General features: G+C 43.3%; 1 protein-coding gene and 1 long non-coding RNA gene across 2 annotated transcripts in view; one reads left to right on the plus strand and one right to left on the minus strand.

Moving 5' to 3' along the window:
- LOC148886405 (uncharacterized) overlaps positions 1 to 4,412 on the plus strand; it is a 47,534-nt gene extending 43,122 nt beyond the window's left edge. The window contains exon 6 of the long non-coding RNA XR_016117948.1: positions 3,758 to 4,412. This is a non-coding gene — a long non-coding RNA (uncharacterized LOC148886405). The remainder of the gene's footprint in view (positions 1 to 3,757) is intronic.
- Positions 4,413 to 6,088: 1,676 nt separating this feature from the next.
- On the minus strand, positions 6,089 to 18,217 carry LOC148886406 (carotenoid-cleaving dioxygenase, mitochondrial-like). Its single transcript, XM_089017732.1, has 12 exons — positions 16,932 to 18,217; positions 15,541 to 15,733; positions 12,097 to 12,308; positions 11,649 to 11,764; positions 11,356 to 11,458; positions 11,134 to 11,262; positions 10,901 to 11,061; positions 10,662 to 10,829; positions 10,282 to 10,419; positions 9,776 to 9,958; positions 9,058 to 9,168; positions 6,089 to 6,275 (listed from the first exon to the last, which is right to left on the minus strand). Exons 1-12 carry the CDS (start codon positions 16,951 to 16,953, stop codon positions 6,159 to 6,161), a joined length of 1,653 nt encoding a protein of 550 aa, XP_088873858.1. The 5' UTR covers positions 16,954 to 18,217; the 3' UTR covers positions 6,089 to 6,158.
- Positions 18,218 to 18,354: the final 137 nt, after the last annotated feature.

Below are 18,354 nucleotides of genomic sequence, written 5' to 3' on the forward strand. Positions count from 1 at the left end.
AACCAATGTCCCTCTTGGCCGAAGTCCACGTGGCACCAAAAAGGCCGCAGCATTCCTGATGTCTGTGGCTAATCTGTGGTGTCAGCTTGTGTCAACGCCGCACTGCCAAATTTGAAAGTTCACAGCCCGGATGAATATTAAAAAAAAAAAAAAAAATCACATCAGCTGCATTCCTGGAGGGCGGGTGTGCGGAGCAAAGGTCACATAAGGTTGAACGGAGCTTGCGCGCTGAGCTGCTAGTACAGTAACGGTCCATTGGGCTGGAGAGAAGGCGGGGATCGCGCAGGACGGCACACTTGAACAAACTTCAAAGAGGACTGGAGCATTTTTTTCTCTCATTGAGCCTCATTGAAAGCAGCCTAAATGAGCTTTATGGGGTGCGGCGAGGGGGGGGGGGGGGGCACTCCTGCTGTTGGACAATTGAGAGCAACGATGAGGGATGCCGGAAAAGGGCGGCGGGTCGTATGTGCAGTTAATTATCTCCTCCTCAGCCTGCCATACAATTTGTGCATACCACCCCCATTGACCCTGACCCACTAGAGGGGGGGGGGGGGGGGGCAATATGCTGAATTTGCAAGGTCTTGCAACTACAGTATAAGTTCATCGTGTCCATGCCTTTGTGTATTTATATAGTGGACACTAAATTGATTTCTGAGCAATTACCTTAAATTATGATCATCTATACTCATGTGGGAATCACAGCCATGAAAAAGTACTCATGTCAATCGCCATTTGTGGACTTGGTGTTCCTTGAGGCCATTTTTTTTCTCCAATATGTGCGCCGCTCCCTGCGGGTCCCAGTAGGGCAACGGCAGGAATGTGATGGGGTTCAAGGGTCAGACAGCCACGTGAAGTACACTCTGGCGGCGTGGCAACAGGTGTTGAAAGAGACCCTCTCAAGTCAAATACAAATTGTTATTTTTGTTGTTTTACTCAAATCTTGAAATCTGCGGATTTCTTGACTCGGCTTTGTGATGAATTTCTTTCAACAAGTGAGTCTTGCTGACATCGTGCGTGCGTGCGTGCGTGTGCAAAGATAGCAAGTGAAAGTGGTGAGACACATAGGTGTGTCGTTAGAGATCATCCTGCAGTATTGTCAAATAAGAAGCTTTTTTTAATGGTGTCATTAGCGCTCTCTCCCTCTTTCTCCCCCCTCTCTTTCTCTCTCTCTTTCACTCTTCTGCCCTCTCTCCCTCTCTCTATCGCTCTCTCTGTGTCTCTCTGTCTGTCTCTGTCTGTGTCTTTCTCACTTTCTCTCTCTCACTCTCCTTCTGTCTTTCTCTGCCTCTCTATCTCTCTCTTTCTGTCTGTCTCTGTGTCTCTGTCTGTCTCCTCTCTCTCTCTCTGTCTCTCTCTCTCTCTCTTTCTGTCTGTCTCTCTCCCTCTTCTCATCTCTCTCTGTGTCTCTCTGTGTGTCTCTATCTCTCATGCTCTCTCTCTCTCTTTCTCTCTCTCTCTCACTTTCTCTCTCTCGCTCCCTCTTTCTGTCTCTCTCCCTTTCTGTCTCTCTCTGTTCTCTCTCTTTCTGTCTCTCTCTTTCTCTCTCCCACTCCCTCTCCCTTTCTCTCTCACACACACTCACACACAGATTTGGCAACTGGTACCGAGGGCTTACCTAACCAGAACCAAACTGAATATTAAAAAAAACAAACTACCTGGAACATCTTGTTCAGGCAATGATGTTGACGCTGTGTGAGAAAGCACGAGTGAGTGTGGATGTTAATTTGTCAACACGAGCGATATTTGAAAATATGTGAAAATAATTGTACTTTTTTTTTTGTTCATAAAGATTCCACCGTAGTTCCCACACCCCCTCCAACACACTTTTCTGGAACTATGGAGAAGCTCATTCGTTATGAAAAAAGTTAGCTGAGTGAAAAAGTCGGGACATTCGTAAAAAGTACCACTAAATTGTTTTTTGTTTTCTTCTGGCTTAAAAATACATTGGGTATGTTGCCTGAAACAATACTAAACAGAACTACAACAGTGTGAGGTTACCTGGTGTGTCAGGACAAAATGGTGTTGAGTCTCTTCATTTATCTATCCAGGACAACCACATATACAGAAAAGCTAAATAAGGTACAAATAAAACCCATTGCCATGAATACGGCACAATAAGTGACTGACTGAGACCCCCGTAACAGAAAGCGTTATGAGTCAATGACATTTATCCACCCCCCCCCCTTTTTTTCTTTTCTTTCGTTCATTTGATTATATTATAAAATAAAGGTTACACAGTTATATTAATGAATGTATTACTCATAAAATGGAACTATAAGCCAGCGTAATAACAGATGTAGAAGTGACCTGTATGCTTTGTTCCTTTCATTGACTGTACGGTGAAACAGTGAAACAAAAAATATCAATTGAAGAAAATAAATAAATAGATAAATAAATAGATAAATTAAAATAAATAAGTAAATAATAATTGTGCGTTCAACTCAACTGGCCCAGATTTGACACCAAGTACATTTTAGTATTCCGGAAATTAAGATGAGATCGTCCTAAATTAAGTGCATATATTCTGTTTTTTTTTTTTTTTTTTTTGTGGTTTGCGGTAAAATTAAGTGCATATATTCTGGTGTTTTTTGGGTTTATTTATTTTATTTTATTTGGTGGTTTGCGGCAATATTTTTCTCATGTAAAACTGCATATTGACTTAATAACAGTTGGGGTGGGGGGGGGGGGGGGGGGGGGGGGGGTCCGAGAAGCCAGCATAGCGTCCGTGCCAAGGTACTCCTTTTCCCTCCTGAGAGAGGCCCCTGTACCATTCAAGCACTGTGAGGTCAACAAGTACAGATGATCACCCACAATGCCTCTGGATAAGGGGGGAGTGGCAGGGGGGTTTCTTAAATATGCAGGGCTGTTCCTTTAAGATGGTTCAGAGCTGCCTGAAAGCGGGAGGAGTGTGGTGGAGGAAGCGGGTGACTGAAATGGTATCACCTCGCCGCGCTAAAACGTCTAAACGGCCGCTTCCTGCCGTCTGCTGCAAAGCTATTAACTTGCAATTATTCATCATATCAAATTAGGCCTGTCGCTTTGCCCTCCGCTTCGCTGCGGAGAAAAAGGAGCGTTGTTGCTAGGAGAAGCAGAGAAAGGCAATCTTCTCTTATTGGCCGCAACAACGCCCAATGAGAGCATTGGCCGCGCCAACCCCTCCCTTCCCTCCACCCCCACCATGCAGTCCTGATTAATATGTCAGACATGTTTTATGGGTTAACAGGAATCTGACTGGGTCATTTGTGGTCCATGCACTACTACATTTGCCTGACTACAGTTCAAGGCAATATGTGTTCACTTTCCCACTCAGATTGAATTCTTCGCTGTCTCTAATACCATATGACTGACTGACGCCCAGTCCGGGGGGTCTCATCAGCCTTTCCCACAGCCCCGAACCCGCCACCCCGCTGACCAGGGTAAACAGTATAGAAAGCGGATACGGTCGAAGGGAATATAACTGGATGCGGCAGACACAATGTGGAACGCGGGGTGAGGCGGGCCTCACATCACTGTATACAGTACTCGGAGGTCAAAGGGGGGCACACATTCACACACGTGCAGTCGAGCTAAGTGAAAGCAGACTGACGGGTGCCGAGTGCAAATAGGAAATGAGCTCCGTTGCATTATCAGAAGAGAACGAAGAGCGGCATGAGAAACGGGCGGTTTTCCCAATCTCTGTTTTAACAGTCATGTATTGGAACCACATTGATGCGGAACAGATTGGCTTATTATTTTTTTTGCTTGTTTTTTCTTTAAGTGCTGCGGTGCTGGATACCGTATTTTCCGGACGATAAGGTGCACCGGATTATAAGGCGCACCTTCAACGAATGACATATTTTAAAACTTTTTCCACATATAAAACACACTGGATTATTACTCGCATGGTCAGTTTTTGAAAAAAAAAAAAAAATTTAGGTGTGCCTTAAAAAACAGTCATTGGAGTTCACAAAAAAATGTTCCGAAAGTATTCCGTTTTGTGTTTTTGATTCCAAATGACACTGAGCTGGGGTCAGCTCCAAATCGCGACTGAATTTTAATTGCAAAGTACCTTTTTTACTCATTCACTGCCATTTCCGAATTTATTTGGGAATTGAAAATATGACAGAGCGCCATTCTCGAATTTTTGGGTTTTTTTGTTTTTCTTGCTTGGATGCCGAAAAAGCGCTGGCCAACACCCCTGGTGATGTTTTTTACCTTCCACGAGGGGCAGCATTTCCTTTTTTTCCATGTTAGCGCCTTATTCTAGCTTCAGCTGTTGTTAAAGTGCTATATAAAACAATATGTATGTATTGCAATGCATTTGGAAAGTCGCCCTACTTTCAAGCTCTTATAACTCCAGATCCATATAATTTAGGAATTAACTTTTTTTCTGATGAAAGAAGAGAGTCTCAGGTTTTTAACACTGTATTGAATTTTTGTGTACTGTACTTTGAATGATTATGTAGTCCTAATATTAAATAATCTATGGGTCCTGGAATTCGAATGACAATGACAAAAATCCTGGCATTGGAGTGGACACATTTTTGCACATCGTCTGGCAGTCAATGAGTTAATTTTTTTCATGCTTTTGTTTGTAAGAATAAACATTTTCTGCTTTTACCTTGGCAGAAGCCTGATGTAAATAGACAGTGTTAAAAAAATAGCACATCGTTCATTACGTATGTGGCTGGAATTGGTATGGTATTTCAAAAATGCCAAAAAAAGAATCTAATTTGTAGGTTTAATTAGAACTCTGTTACATTTAAGTACTAAATGTAAAAGTATATGGTGCAAAGTTCCATCAAGAGAAGAAGATATTGTACCGCAACATTGAGGGTCTCTCACACCAGAAAGTAATTGTTTAATGGAGCGTGATATATTCTGTTGTCATGGGGCCCAAAAAGTCTCGTTGCACCCCCGCTGGGATATTTGTTGAAATTAATTCAATGTGACATGGCTTTCACAAAAAAAATTCCACCGGCAAATTTGAGTTGTGAAGGAACAATTAACCAGTTCCATGCGTCTCTGGTGTTCTTTCAAGTGAGTGTGGGTGGGGGTAACAGATTGTCCTGTTATTAAAAAGTCATCCTCAAAGTCCCCCCTTTTGTTAGCCACCCCCTGTATCCGCTTCCTTTTTGTTTTCAGCATTTGAATGTCAGTGAAGCCACTCAGAGTGACTTATTCTATTTCCACCGACGGCATTTCAAATCTACACTCATCTCACCCACTTTGCACCAAAATACGTCTTCTTCCCACCTTTGAACTTTCCTCCCACAATTTGCCTCACACATCTTTGGTAAAGGACAAGCGCGGGGGCAGGTTCGCAGGCTGCCCTCTAACGCTCATGTGTGGAATTGCCGCTGATTAGTCGTACGCCGCTGTCCTTTGTTGTACTTGTCATTCATAAAGTTGACATTTTTAAAAAGTTATCGACCACAAATAAACACAATACATTTAATATATAAAGAGTCCAAGAGACTCGATTGAATCTTTGTGGATTACTATGATGGCGCCACTGAGAATCTCCACAGATTAAAAAAAAAGTTTAATTACATTTGCAATTCTAACTATCCCCCACTTTCTATACTGTGGGGTGCATTGCATTGAAATTCCATTTAACGTTTTTTCTACAACGTGACTCGTGTTATTTTTTTTTTTTCACATTTGAACATATGTGCCTGGATTTAGATTGAGGGGAAAAAACAGCATCTCTAGTGGATGAATTTTATGTTTGACATAAAAAGTATTAAGTATCGCGGAGATGAACTTTGCACTCGCAACACAAGAAAGGCTTTTGTGGCGTGTTTTAGGATCCATTTCAGCTTTTCTGCATGTTTCGTCGAGGAAAATAGTGTTTTTCTTGGATCCATCTCTGGTTCGCTTGCGCAACATATCGGAGCTTTAAATAAAACCGAGTTGAAGAGTCTGAAGTTAGCCTGAGGTTAAGGAAAACTTCTGGGAGGCAAGATGAACTTGACGCGTGATTTGATTTAAAAGTCATAATAACTTGAAACCAAGGGTTGTACGTTAACCACCATGCATCACTTTGGACATTGTAATTGCTTTCTCATGCATTCCAACATGTAAAAATCATTGGACCATACACTAGTTAATGTTTTTGCATTGAAATTGTGGTTTTTTTTTAGTTTTATTTTTGACGAAACGCCGAACAGATTCATTCATGCAGATGCATTGAAGAGACCGTGAAGGCCATAGGGCATGTTGACCGGTACTTTGGCTCTTCCCAACTCTTCAAATGTCATGGCATTCAAAACCAGGAGGAAGGTGGCTTTATCCTAATGATGAAAAAGACAAACAACACAAAAAAACAACAACAAAACAATAGCTGTAGTTAGAAACACAGTCCCTGAATAAGCGGAATCGGTCATAGCCAAAACCCTCTCAAAACATTCACGACGTCTCTTTGATTATAGCCCTTTCCTTTATTTGTCTGACATCGATTACTTCTTCCTTGACAATCAGGCCATGTTCTCGTGGTTGAGTAAAAAAGAATCAAGTACAATCTATCGTTGTGCAGACCCTCAAAACCAGATTCAGGGGCATGGACTCCCCCCCCCCCCATCACAGGGGTGTAGCCAGGTGTGCTGTTTTGAGTGACAAAAGTGTATTTATTTATTCTTAAATGACATTTTGACTTGTCTTAGACTGAGTGCATTTGTCCTTGACTCTAATTTGTAAAATCCAACACAAAAATCTATACTGTGTTTGGCACTTTTAAAATAATAAAAAAATCACCCTTTCTAATCCATTTACTGCCATTCCCAAATTTATTCTGGAATAACCCAAAACCCGAATGTGTTGTTTTTCTTGCGGGGGGCGCATATAAAGCGATGGCTAGACCTCTAGCAATGTGTTTCACTCCCACAAGGGGGCAGCATTTGCCTATAGTACAGCCACCCCTACTTGCACCTCGTACTACTACTGACCCATTAGGAATTAACTATTTTTTTGTATTGAAAGAAGAGAGTCTAAGGCAGGCATGGGCAAACTACGGCCCGCGGGCCACATACGGCCCGTTAGGCTTTTTAATCCGGCCCGCCGAACTTGCCCAAATTATAGTACAAACAGTGTCTAAAACTCATGACAAAAAGTTAGCGAACAACAGGGCAGATAACTGAAAAGTCGCCTGTCCAATTTTTCACAACTTGAAGCACAAAGAGACAACTAATAACATTAAAAAAACATTGTAACAAAGTATAAGGTTTTTTTTGTTAAATCAAGAATGCACCTACTACAAATGCCACCTTGCTTAATTTACGGTAAATGTGCATGGCCGCAGATTTTGCTGCAGTAGTCGATTGTCACTGCGGTGCACAATGCAACGTTTGCATTGCTTCCTACGAGCCACTAAGCCCCTTTCATAAGTCTTACGTACACTTTACAGTCACGGTTTAATGTAAATTTACGTTTTTTTTAGCGTCACATATGTTGTTAGCTTCTTTTGAATCTTTCTTCTGGTCTGAGGTTCTGTGCATCTATTTTGGAAAATGACATGCAATTGCACGACTTTATAACGCTTGCGAAAGTCCGGAAGAAAGAAGCAGGCTTCTGATTGGCTGCCGTGCCGAGAATGCAAATTTCAACTGCAGGTGGTCTATGTTTGTGTGCTCGGCGACGGTACTCGTGTTTTGTTTGTGCGTGTAGGCGAGGGCGTCAGTGAGGAGTTTGTTGAGCGCGCGGTCAGGACAAACCATCTATGATTTGGCGGAATTTAACACAAGTAGGTATTATTGAGCTTGAATATTTCGTTGTGTAATAATATGTTTTAAATTTTGAAAGTGATTCAATTTTTTCAATAAATGTGGATTTCTTTAACTTTGCCCCTTCGATGGAAACTTATTAAAAACAGACGCAATCTTGATAAATCACAGTGCATGTTCAATTTTTTCAATAAATGTGGATTTCTTTAACTTTGCCCCTTCGATGGAAACTTATTAAAAACAGACGCAATCTTGATAAATCACAGTGCATGTTATTTTAATTTATTTCCATTTCCTCCTCCAAGTATCTGCGAAATAGTATGTAAACGCCATGTTCCTTGAGACAAATTTATTAACTGATCAGGGATATTTTTCACATTTGAAAGACAGTTAATAAATTGGGTTGTAGTGTTCTTACTGTGCTATGAGGTTTGTACATACTACATATAAAGGCACCGGCACCATTTTTTTAAAAATGACTTCAAATGAATCCGGAAATGGTCAGTTTCAGAAGGTCCCACCCCCCTGTTCGTGACGTCACGCCAAGACGTCTTGCCTTTGATCGAGAATCAAAACAATGGCTTCAGATTCGGAGAAGATGTTTTCTTGTTACTCATCCAGTTATGAATATGATTCAAATAGTTCTAAAGAGGAAAGCATAAATGTTTGCAATTGATTCAAGGAGTCCTCCCATATCAATTCGAGCCGTCAATGACAGCAATGTAGCGCCCAGAAAATGCAGAAGATTGCGCCCAAGCTCCGTTGGAAATGGGCTGATTTGTCAGCTGGGAATTTATGTCAGCGAATATCAAATAGTTGTCTTGGTGCAACACACAACGATTCACCATCGCGTTATTTATGTGTTTTCTTTCTAATTTCACCATCAACACTGATCAACACGAAGTTTTCAGACCAAACAAAGTACCCAAAATGCATTGTATGTTGCTTTCTCGGTCAGGGGCGGTCCAAACGTGACGTCACATGGGGGATCGTCATCAACTCGAAAACAAGACTTCATGAATATTCAGCGCAAGTCTTAAAACGTAAACTATAGCTATATGCTGTGGAATCTTTGTAAAATACGCTCAGTCGAAGTCATTTGAAGTGATTTTATAAATTATGGACATAACTTGTTCAGAGTATTTCCGGCCCAAACACTCCCTCCAAATGCTCCTGGCCCGGCCCCTCTGTCAAATTTTAGAACCCAATGCGGCCCGCGAGTCAAAAAGTTTGCCCACCCCTGGTCTAAGGTTTCTAACGCTGTATTGAATGTTTGAGTGAAAATGACAAAAACCCTGGCACTGGAGCGGACATATTTTTGCACATGTCTGGCAGTGAATGAGTTAAAATATTTTACCTGTGAGGGCGATAGAACCACGGAGAGGATAATGCCGTGGTCCTCCTCCGTGGCATCCGGAGAGGGTACAAACACGGGTTCTGATGGGAATAGACCCTTCTGATGCCATACCTGAGGTCACATGAGCAAGAGTAGGACTTTTTAGAACACAGGTGTCAAAGTCAAGGCCTGGGGGCCAAATCCGGCCCACCACATCATTTTTTTTGGTCCGCGAAAACAAATCAAACGTGTGAAATTCCGTGATGCTTGCTAAAATCCACCTAAATTTCATATTTTTGGATGTAAACCATAACAACAGTCATTATTCTTGACTTCAGATTTGAAAACTAGTTATTCATTAATTTGTTATGCGCTCTATATGTAATATGTGGAGGGGATTAAACATTCTAATGACTTCCCCAAATTCATAACGGCCCTCGAGAGGAAACCATAACTACAATGTGGCCCGTGGCAAAAAATGACTTTGACACCCCTGTTTTAGAATATCAATCATCAATTAAGTCATATTGTGGTTTGTGTTATAGTGTTTGGATTGTTGTCCATGTTGCATTTTAGTTACAAATATCGCTGTTCAAAAAAGCAAACATGAATACAATCGGTGACTTGGAAATTTTGTGAAAACATTTGAAGAAACCGCATTTGGCCAATTGTTTTTCTGAGTGTGCTCCTGTTGATTATATTGCAGTGATTGCAGTGCATTATGGGAAAGGCGGCCCACCTTAAGCGTTTTGTCATTGAGGTCCATCTTAAGAAGCGAGTCTCCAAAAATGTGTCTAAAGCCACAGCCGTAAAAATACCGATAAGGTCGCGTGTTGTATCGCTCGTAATTGATGCCAGGGAACTCCAGGCCACCGTACTGGTAAAGGTCATTGCCATGGAGATCCTCGTGTAGGCAGAACACCTAATGACAAAGAGAGGATCAATGAGCCATTGTCATGCCTTTTCCGTGTAGTCTGCAAAGTCAGCTAGGTGATAGCAGAAGAGTGGAATCTTTTTTTTTTTTTTGTTCTACTCCAATCATCACCTCTCATTTTGTTACGCCACAATATATTTAATAAATTTAAAGATACAAAATGAGCAATGAGAATTTATCTCAGTTTTGATAAATCACAAAATTTGGCCCATATGGTTTTCAGATTTACCGCAATCCTCTCAGCGCTAACCTATAAACATCTCAATATTTAAAATTACTTCACGCGGAGCGAAATAACATTTTCCACTTACCCTTGTGTTACTCTTTTTGACACATGTTGCTGTACTGGAAGGGCGAGTGTTCAGGTTTTTGCCAGTTGGCGTGTCATCAGTCACATGAAGGGGTAAAACAAAGCGGCGAGGAAAAGCTCGGCTCGTGCTGTTATACACCTGGATCAAAAAAAATATGGTGTTATTATAAACAATGTCAGGATAGATAGCAGGCCAAACATACAGTATGTGATTTCCTGTTGGAACAAAACATCTGGGAACATGGTAAAACATACTGTAAATCTATATATATCTACAGTATCTCTCTCTATAGCTAGCTAGCTATGAGAAAGGATTCGTATGTAGCCAGACTGTTTAATCTGCAGAGCACAAACACAATGACAGCGTAACAAAGAGCTGACCTCATCTAGCGCTTCTCCAGACTTGCGTAAATTCTGTAGGTAATAGATGTCGAGGGCTTGGCCGTCGCAATAGCAACACAGGTCTAGCATGAAGAATCCATCCTCTTCAAAGGCGTTGATCTGATGGAAGTTAAAGAAAGCTTTGGTGTAGTACCTCACCGGACTGGCCTCAGGAGAGAAAAACACATTAGATTTAAAACCCATTGAGTCATTTCTGCTTCCTTACTGACACCTCTCACCTTGCCCGTACGTTTGTCGATGAGGTGCAGGATCGTTTCCAGATTGGGGTCCCAATAAATGGATTTGCAGAAGGCCTTTCCCTTCATCTTACACGTGACTAATTTGACCAGGTCGATTTTACTGGGCTGCTCAATAAACACCACATAGTTTTCCGACATGGCTGAAATGGAGAGTGACTTTCAGATTCAATGACCGGCGCTATCAGCAGTACCATCCGTATGCGCCGACTTACCGAAGCTGTGGTAGTAGGAGGGTTGAGAAAAGTTTGTGGCCGCAATAGAACAGAGAATTTTGACACCCTGCAGGGTATCTTCAGCATTGGACTTCTCCGGAGGTACACACATGATGTTGTACATACTTCCTGAAAGGGAACAATCATGATTTCGAAGAACACGGAGAGACTGTTGGCCTGTCCAAAGCAGAGACAAGACACAAAGCAGAGGACAGGATTTACCTTTGCTTCCGTAGGAATTGCCCATATTGAAGCAGGTGCCGTCAGGGTCGTAGTGAGGGTGCGCGGTGGTTCCATTCACGGCAACAAACTTGCTCCAGTCAACCTGCAAAACATAGCAGAAATATCAAACTCTTTAAGCATAATACAAGCTAGCAAAAGGATTTTGTGTTATTTTAGGTAACAAATGCATAAGGACAATTGAGGAAGCTTGAATAAGGGTAAGGTGTGATGGCATAAAGTGTAAAGAATGACACTGCTCCATGCATAGTAGGCAGTTTATAGATGTGATGTACCTGTTCCAGTGTTTCTAAGCTCTCTGGGTTTACTCTGTGCATAAAGTTGCTCTCCGTGCTGACGTAGTAGTCCCCTTTGTATTTCATCACGTTGACGTTGCCGTTGTCTGTGGGCTCTGGAACAGATAAACAGTCAGTGTGAGCGTGTTTCGTCAGTGGAAGTCTACAGCATTATTCGAAGCAAAAGTCCCTCATCCAGCACTACGTTCGGTTTGCTAACACAGTGTCGAGTGTCGACTGCATCCCCGCAAACAAAATGGCCCTACCCCTGAACTCCATTCACAAAGTTAGATGCGATAAATTAGGCTAAACAACTTGAATCGATGAAACCAAAGAGGTCGTACCGGTGTGTGGTGTGTCGGTTAAAATTACACATAAATTCTTTTCACCCACCCAAGAAATTAGCAATATGTACTGAGGAGAAAACCAATCATGTGTTAGGACTTACTTATTGTCTCAAAGCGAGAGAAGAATCTCTGGAAGATGTTTTGACAAGGGTCGGGCATTGCCACCGTACCAAATTCAGACACCATGATTCGGTCCCGCTCGCTATTCTTCTTGTAAGCTTCGCTCCGCAGGAAACGACTTGTGTATGTCACTTTGCCTTTCTCCATCTTGAATTTGTGGAGCATGGCCATCCCATCGAACCAGTGGTTGTAGCTGTCAAGGAGGAAATACTTTGAAGATATGGGCCTTTGAACTGGAATATCAAAGTCAAGTCAAAGTCAGCTTTATTGTCAAATATGCTAATATGCATGACATACAGCACAGATGAAATTACTGTCCTCTCGGACCCAGCATGCAAGGCACTTATAATTACTTATATACTCTATAATAATAATAATAATAATAATAATAATAATAATAATAATAATAATAATAATAATACATTCAATTTCTAAGCGCCTTTCAAAACTCTCAAGGTCACTTTACAGTCACAAAATCGTTTTTTTCTGCGGGTGAACAGCGGCAGCCACATGCGCCAGCGTTCACCCGGAAGTAACTCAAATAGATAGGAAGCCCGCTAGCTAGCTAGCAGATAGCTAATAGATAGCCAGCTATATAGACAGTTAGCTAACTAGCTAGATAGACAGATAGCAAATGGATTGCCTGTTTGGTACTGTAGCATATGTCACACTGCTACAGAATGTTGCGACAGGTCGAAAAGCAGCGGTGACGTCACGACCGCAGGTAGACTAAGATGGTGGCACAATAAACACGTTGACAAAGCAACTCTCCTCTCTCATTCCTCCGGACACAACATTGGCGACGAAGATGGACTTCTACACAGCTCCCCTCCCCTCGTTCCTCGCGCTCCCCGGTGAGCCACCAGTCCCGTGGTCCCGCTGGTATGACTCGTTTACGACGTATCTGACGGCGACCGGACTAAACGAGGCAAGCGAAGCACGCCGAACGGCTATGCTAATACACAGTTTAGGTAGTGAGGGGCAGCGCATTTTTCGCTCTCTTGGACCCGCGAAGACATACGGGGATTGTGTCACTTTATTGGCCCGACATTTCGCCCCACTTCAGGGCGTGATTCTCCGGCAGATTGCCTTCCATCAACGACGGCAACGAACAGGCGAGTCGGTACACCACTACGTTGCCGACTTGCGGTGTTTAGCGGGCCTCTGTAAATTCGGCCGCTTGGAGGAGGAAATGATTGGGGATCAACTCGCCGAGCACACGATTGATCCCAAACTACGGGAGAAACTGTTATTGTCCCCTGACGACCTCCCACTATCGAAGGCTGTGGAAATGGCGTTTCAATTGGAGAACGCAGCACAATTAACGGCTCGGTTCGTGAACCCACCCACACCTTCACACTCTCCCGCGTTGGCACAGATTGTTGCTCCAACCCCTCCACTCCCAGAAGCCACCGCCACCTACGACTCCACCTCTACATACGACGGTGCCGAGATAAATGTGGCCACACGTCAAGGGGCCGATGCACGCACGCCTTGTGCCAACTGTGGGTCAGCCTCGCATCCCACACGTGCGCCCACTTGCAGAGCCACCGGACAACGATGCCAACGCTGCGGGAAGATGAATCATTTCGCAAGGATGTGCCGCTCTGCTCCCACCTTCACCTACGACCGTACCGAGATAAATGTCGTCAGACATCAACGGGCCAACACACGCAGACCTTGTGCCAACTGTGGGTCTGCCTGGCACCCCACACGCGCGCCAACTTGCAAAGCCATTGGACAGAGATGCCAGCACTGCGGAAGGAGGAACCACTTCGCCAGGATGTGCCGCTCTGCTCCCACGTCAACATACCCGCCACGCCGCTCACCAGACCAGCCGAGGCGAACCACCATCCACTGCGTGGGCTCGCGCGCCAAGCCATTCAAGTGGTGCACAGTGGAACTCGATGGAGTGAGCTTACCACTGCTGCTCGACACTGCAGCCTCCAGGTCACTGTTGAACGTGTCCACAGTTCGACGGCTATTTCCTCATCTCCAGATCGAGGCCAACGCTGAGGACTTGTTTGGCTATGGCCAAACTAAGATTGGTATGGTGGGCACTGCCACCTTCACAGTGCGCTATAGCTCGAGGACTCTCCCCCCCTTCACCTTCCAAATATCCCGTCATGGCGCCAACCTCTTGGGCTTGGACTTGTTTTGTGCACTCGGCTTTTCCATCTCTGACAATGCGGGTGCCACAATTCACCCCCAGGCCAACGGGGGTGGAGAAAGATCCAACCAAGCAGACGGCCTGCCCTACTCTTCCTCAGCCAGCAGAGGGCCCAACGAGAAGCGCCGGACGAAGCAACGCACACTTACTGTGTCGGACTGGGTCCGCATTCGCCGGCCGTGCTGCTCTCACGAATTGGACTCATTCTGGACAGCACCAGTCCAGATTACCGCCCAACTCGGACCGACCACTTTCTGTCTGGCTGACGGGTCCCGTTGGCATGCCAGCCGCCTAAGGAGAGTGGCGGCACCGACCCCCTCGAACGACTTCTCAGGCAAAGACTACTAACGTCCTGTCACACATCAGAGAACACCGATGGGACGCCTCGAAGAGCGTGGTGAACCAGCCGTGCCTGTGGGGCCAGAGCCTCGGCCAGCTCGCGTTCGCCTTTGCCCTTTGGTAATTTGGACAATTATCACCGATTTTGAATGTTCAGACCCTAGCCAGTGCTTAGCCTATCGCGTGGCAGAATAACCCACACGGCTAAGCAGGGAAACCGGCAGTCTACCCGGTTTCCCTTGTTACAGAGTGTTTTTGGTTCCTTCAGGGAGGGGGGTAAATGTAGCATATGTCACACTGCTACAGAATGTTGCGACAGGTCGAAAAGCAGCGGTGACGTCACGACCGCAGGTAGACTAAGATGGTGGCACAATAAACACGTTGACAAAGCAACTCTCCTCTCTCATTCCTCCGGACACAACAGGTACCTAGCTAATAGATAGCTAATAGCCAGCTAGATAGACAGCTAGCTAACTAGCTAGATAGCCATATAGCTAATAAATGGCCAGCTACTTAGCTAGCCAGCTAGCAAATGGATAGCCAGCTATAAGGGCTTCATTTAGTTGTATTGTTGAAGGCACAATTCTCCATGTATTCTTGATGCCTTCAAATCCTCAAGAACCCCTGTCCGGCAATTTTTAGATGTCTCCCACGACTGAGTCAAACTATCCGGATTGTTATCGTGGCAACTGTTCTCAAGGATCTTTCTCGGGTACTCCAAGCCAACTGAACGTTCTGGGTCATTTAATTTATGTTATTGATGGAGGCTAACATAATTCACTTTCTTGCTTTTGACTGTCCAGCTATGACGCTCGTGGAAGATATTTACGTGCGATTGGCGTGCCTGGAGAATTGGGCACTTAGACTTGCAGTGTAAATCCTGCCCGGTATGTGCGTGTGGTTGGATTCAACTCACTGAGTGTCTCCAAACTCAAACTTTGCCGGGCCGTTTCGAAGCAGGCTGCCGTTGATCCAGTGGGGAATGATCCCTTGCACCTCAGCGAGGATCGGATCAGGGGTCTCCTTGATAGAACGCACCAGGGGAGCGATCGTCTCCAAACCCTTCAATTTTGTTGCGTTATCTCCTTTCACCTTATTGTGGGCATCGTCTGAACACACAAATGGTTCGTTCTTAACAGGAATGAATGAAATGCATATCTGCAAGGACTGAGAAATAACATACCAATACTCTTAAAATGAATGCATTTCTGGTCACTTCTGGTAATAATAAAACTTTACATTTCTGTGTTGTTTTCATGCAGCAAAGCAACACCCAAGTATGTCCCCAGTGTAAGCAAACCTGCTGCTCCCAACAAATATCTTATCAATTTCTCATAAACTTACCAGATTGCTATTATGCATCCAACGGTGGATGTGTACAAACGCAAACACCAATTCAGAATCAGAAAAAATCAGAATCAGAAAACCTTTATTTTATTTTATTTTATTTTTAAAACATTTATCCCATTCTTTCATGACTATCCAAGCAGGAGATATTTTTTTCCTGTTTTTTTGTCCTTGAATAGAAGATTGAGGGATTTTAAGACCATCACAAATGCTGGATTGTCGTTCAAATGGCAATCGAGGTTTTGGCCAGCAGGGAGAGTGAGTGCTCATGAAACAGTCGCTTGCTTCCAAGTTGTATTTACACAAAGTTTAGTTTTATGATGTGGACCCCCGTGTATTTGCTGTTTGGCAATTATGGATTCAGACTGTTTTTATTTTTTTGGAACTGGCAGTATCTCCATTCAAGCTATTTTATTTTCTGAATTCCATTTATTATTCAAGACGAGATAAAATGCAAGTGACATTTATTTATAAAGCTCTTTATTGCAAAAGAACTTCAAAGGGCTTCACAGTTGACAAATATTAACAACATCCTCTGATCTGAAAAATAAGAAACTTTATAAGGGGGCCGCAGATAGGGTTAACCGAACTGATGCCAATTGTGCAGCACTTAATGCATAAAGCGATGCTATACATTGCAAACCAGAATATGTTGAGAGTCGATTTATTAAGATGAAGGGCTGCAGGAAGATGCCCTCAAAGAAATGGCTGTTGCACTGTGTCTGCTTTCATTGCTTTCTTCTGTCATGAAAAGCACTCAAGCAGTTACATTAATTTAGTAAAGTGGATCTTCTATAGATTCCATGTCTACTTCCCCATACTGGATCATCCTTTAGTCCCTGATGAGAAAGTGCAGTCCGTCCCATCGCTTTAGTTCTGTCACACTTTTCATTCAATGTAATGATCGGACTGGACGGACGATGTTAAAATAACGTTATTGACAGAACGGACTGCTCTTACCTGCATTGTTGACGATTGCCATGTTGGAATTGGTGGATGAATGCAATCACTCGTTCGCCCTTTGCCAAAATGAGCACGCCTCGCAGTTTTTCAATAAAATCTCGATAATGTTATTCATTCCATCTTGGTGACTTAATGTGGACATAACGTCTTCCAAGTAAGCGTGAAACTGGTTGAGTCACATTGTGTTCCCTTTGTTTTGTTTCGCTGTACATGCAATAGTGTGAAAACAAGTGCCATAAAAAATGACATTTCATCTCTAGCTTCATGCATATTTGAGGGGTTAAATAATAATTAGCTTTATTTCCCATTTACAATCTACCCGTGGCTACAAGAGCGAACCGTGAAGATTCTCTACCAGCAAATTGCATTGTGCAATGCTTATGTCGTCTTTATCTCCTGTACATGCAGCTATACAGGGTTGTGTTTTTTTTTTTTTTTTTTTGCTGGTCCAGTAAAGACAGGTAAGGATGTCAAAATTTAAAATTTTAAACCTGTATTTTTCGGGTATTAGGTGAACCGAAGAATAAGGCGCTCCCCTAATGAATGGTGTATTTTCACACTTTTTCCATATACAAGGTGCATCAGAGTATAAGGTGGACCTTCAATGAATGAAGTTTTCCAAATATAGTATATAAATATAGAAAAGTTGTCCATATATAAGGCACACCACATTGCAAAGCTTGGGTTATGCACCACTTCTTCTACCGGGGGATATGGAGTCGGTGGTTGCTGACAGTAATTGCAAGACCTGTTGTGGCTCAATATTACCCTATTTTCTGGTGTATACGACACACACAAAAGCCTAGATTTTCTTTAAAAGATGACCCTGCGCCGTATATGCAGGTGCGCCTTAAAGTAATATTGAGCAGAAGAAGTCGTGTGTAAACCCAGCCTCTACTGTAGCGCCTTACAATGTGGTATGCCTTGTATTTGGAAAACTGTTATATATTATATTTTGAAAACTTTTGGATAATTTATCTTGATATCTCTGTATAGGCGGCATGGTGGTCGAATGGTTAGGATGTCCTCACAGTGCACAGGTGAAAGGTTTGATTCCCACTCGGTCATACCTGTGGGAAGGATGCAATGTTCTCCTCATGCCTGTAGGGGTTTTCTCAGTGTACTGCGGTTTTGTCCCACATTCAAAAACATGCATGGCAGGTCAATGGAACACTAAGTTGTCCCAGGTGTGGTTTTGAGTGCAAATGGTTGTCTGTCTATGTGTTTGTCATGTGATTAGCTGACAACCAGTTGAGGGAGTACCCCGCCTCCTGCCTGAGTAAATGCTCAAATAGGGTCCAGTATGCCCACAACCCCCCTTGTGAGGATAAGCGGATTAAAAAATGGTGATTTGATCTGTATGTGTAAAGAACCGTCATACAGTATGCATTCAGTATGTTCCAGAAAAAATAGGTTAAAA

Source organism: Hippocampus bargibanti, linkage group LG16 (assembly GCF_051943395.1).
Source record: "Hippocampus bargibanti isolate YZ-2025 linkage group LG16, ASM5194339v1, whole genome shotgun sequence".
NCBI classification, from domain to species: domain Eukaryota; kingdom Metazoa; phylum Chordata; class Actinopteri; order Syngnathiformes; family Syngnathidae; genus Hippocampus; species Hippocampus bargibanti.

Excerpts from the sequence above, each read along its gene's own strand:
- LOC148886406 (XM_089017732.1), bottom strand. The coding sequence starts at position 16,953 with ATGGCAATCGTCAACAATGCAG. Across the intron at positions 12,309-15,540 it reads TTTGAGTTTGGAGACACTCA|CTACAACCACTGGTTCGATG; the intron begins GTGAGTTGAATC and ends CCTCCTTGACAG. Across the intron at positions 11,459-11,648 it reads GCTTAGAAACACTGGAACAG|GTTGACTGGAGCAAGTTTGT; the intron begins GTACATCACATC and ends TATGTTTTGCAG.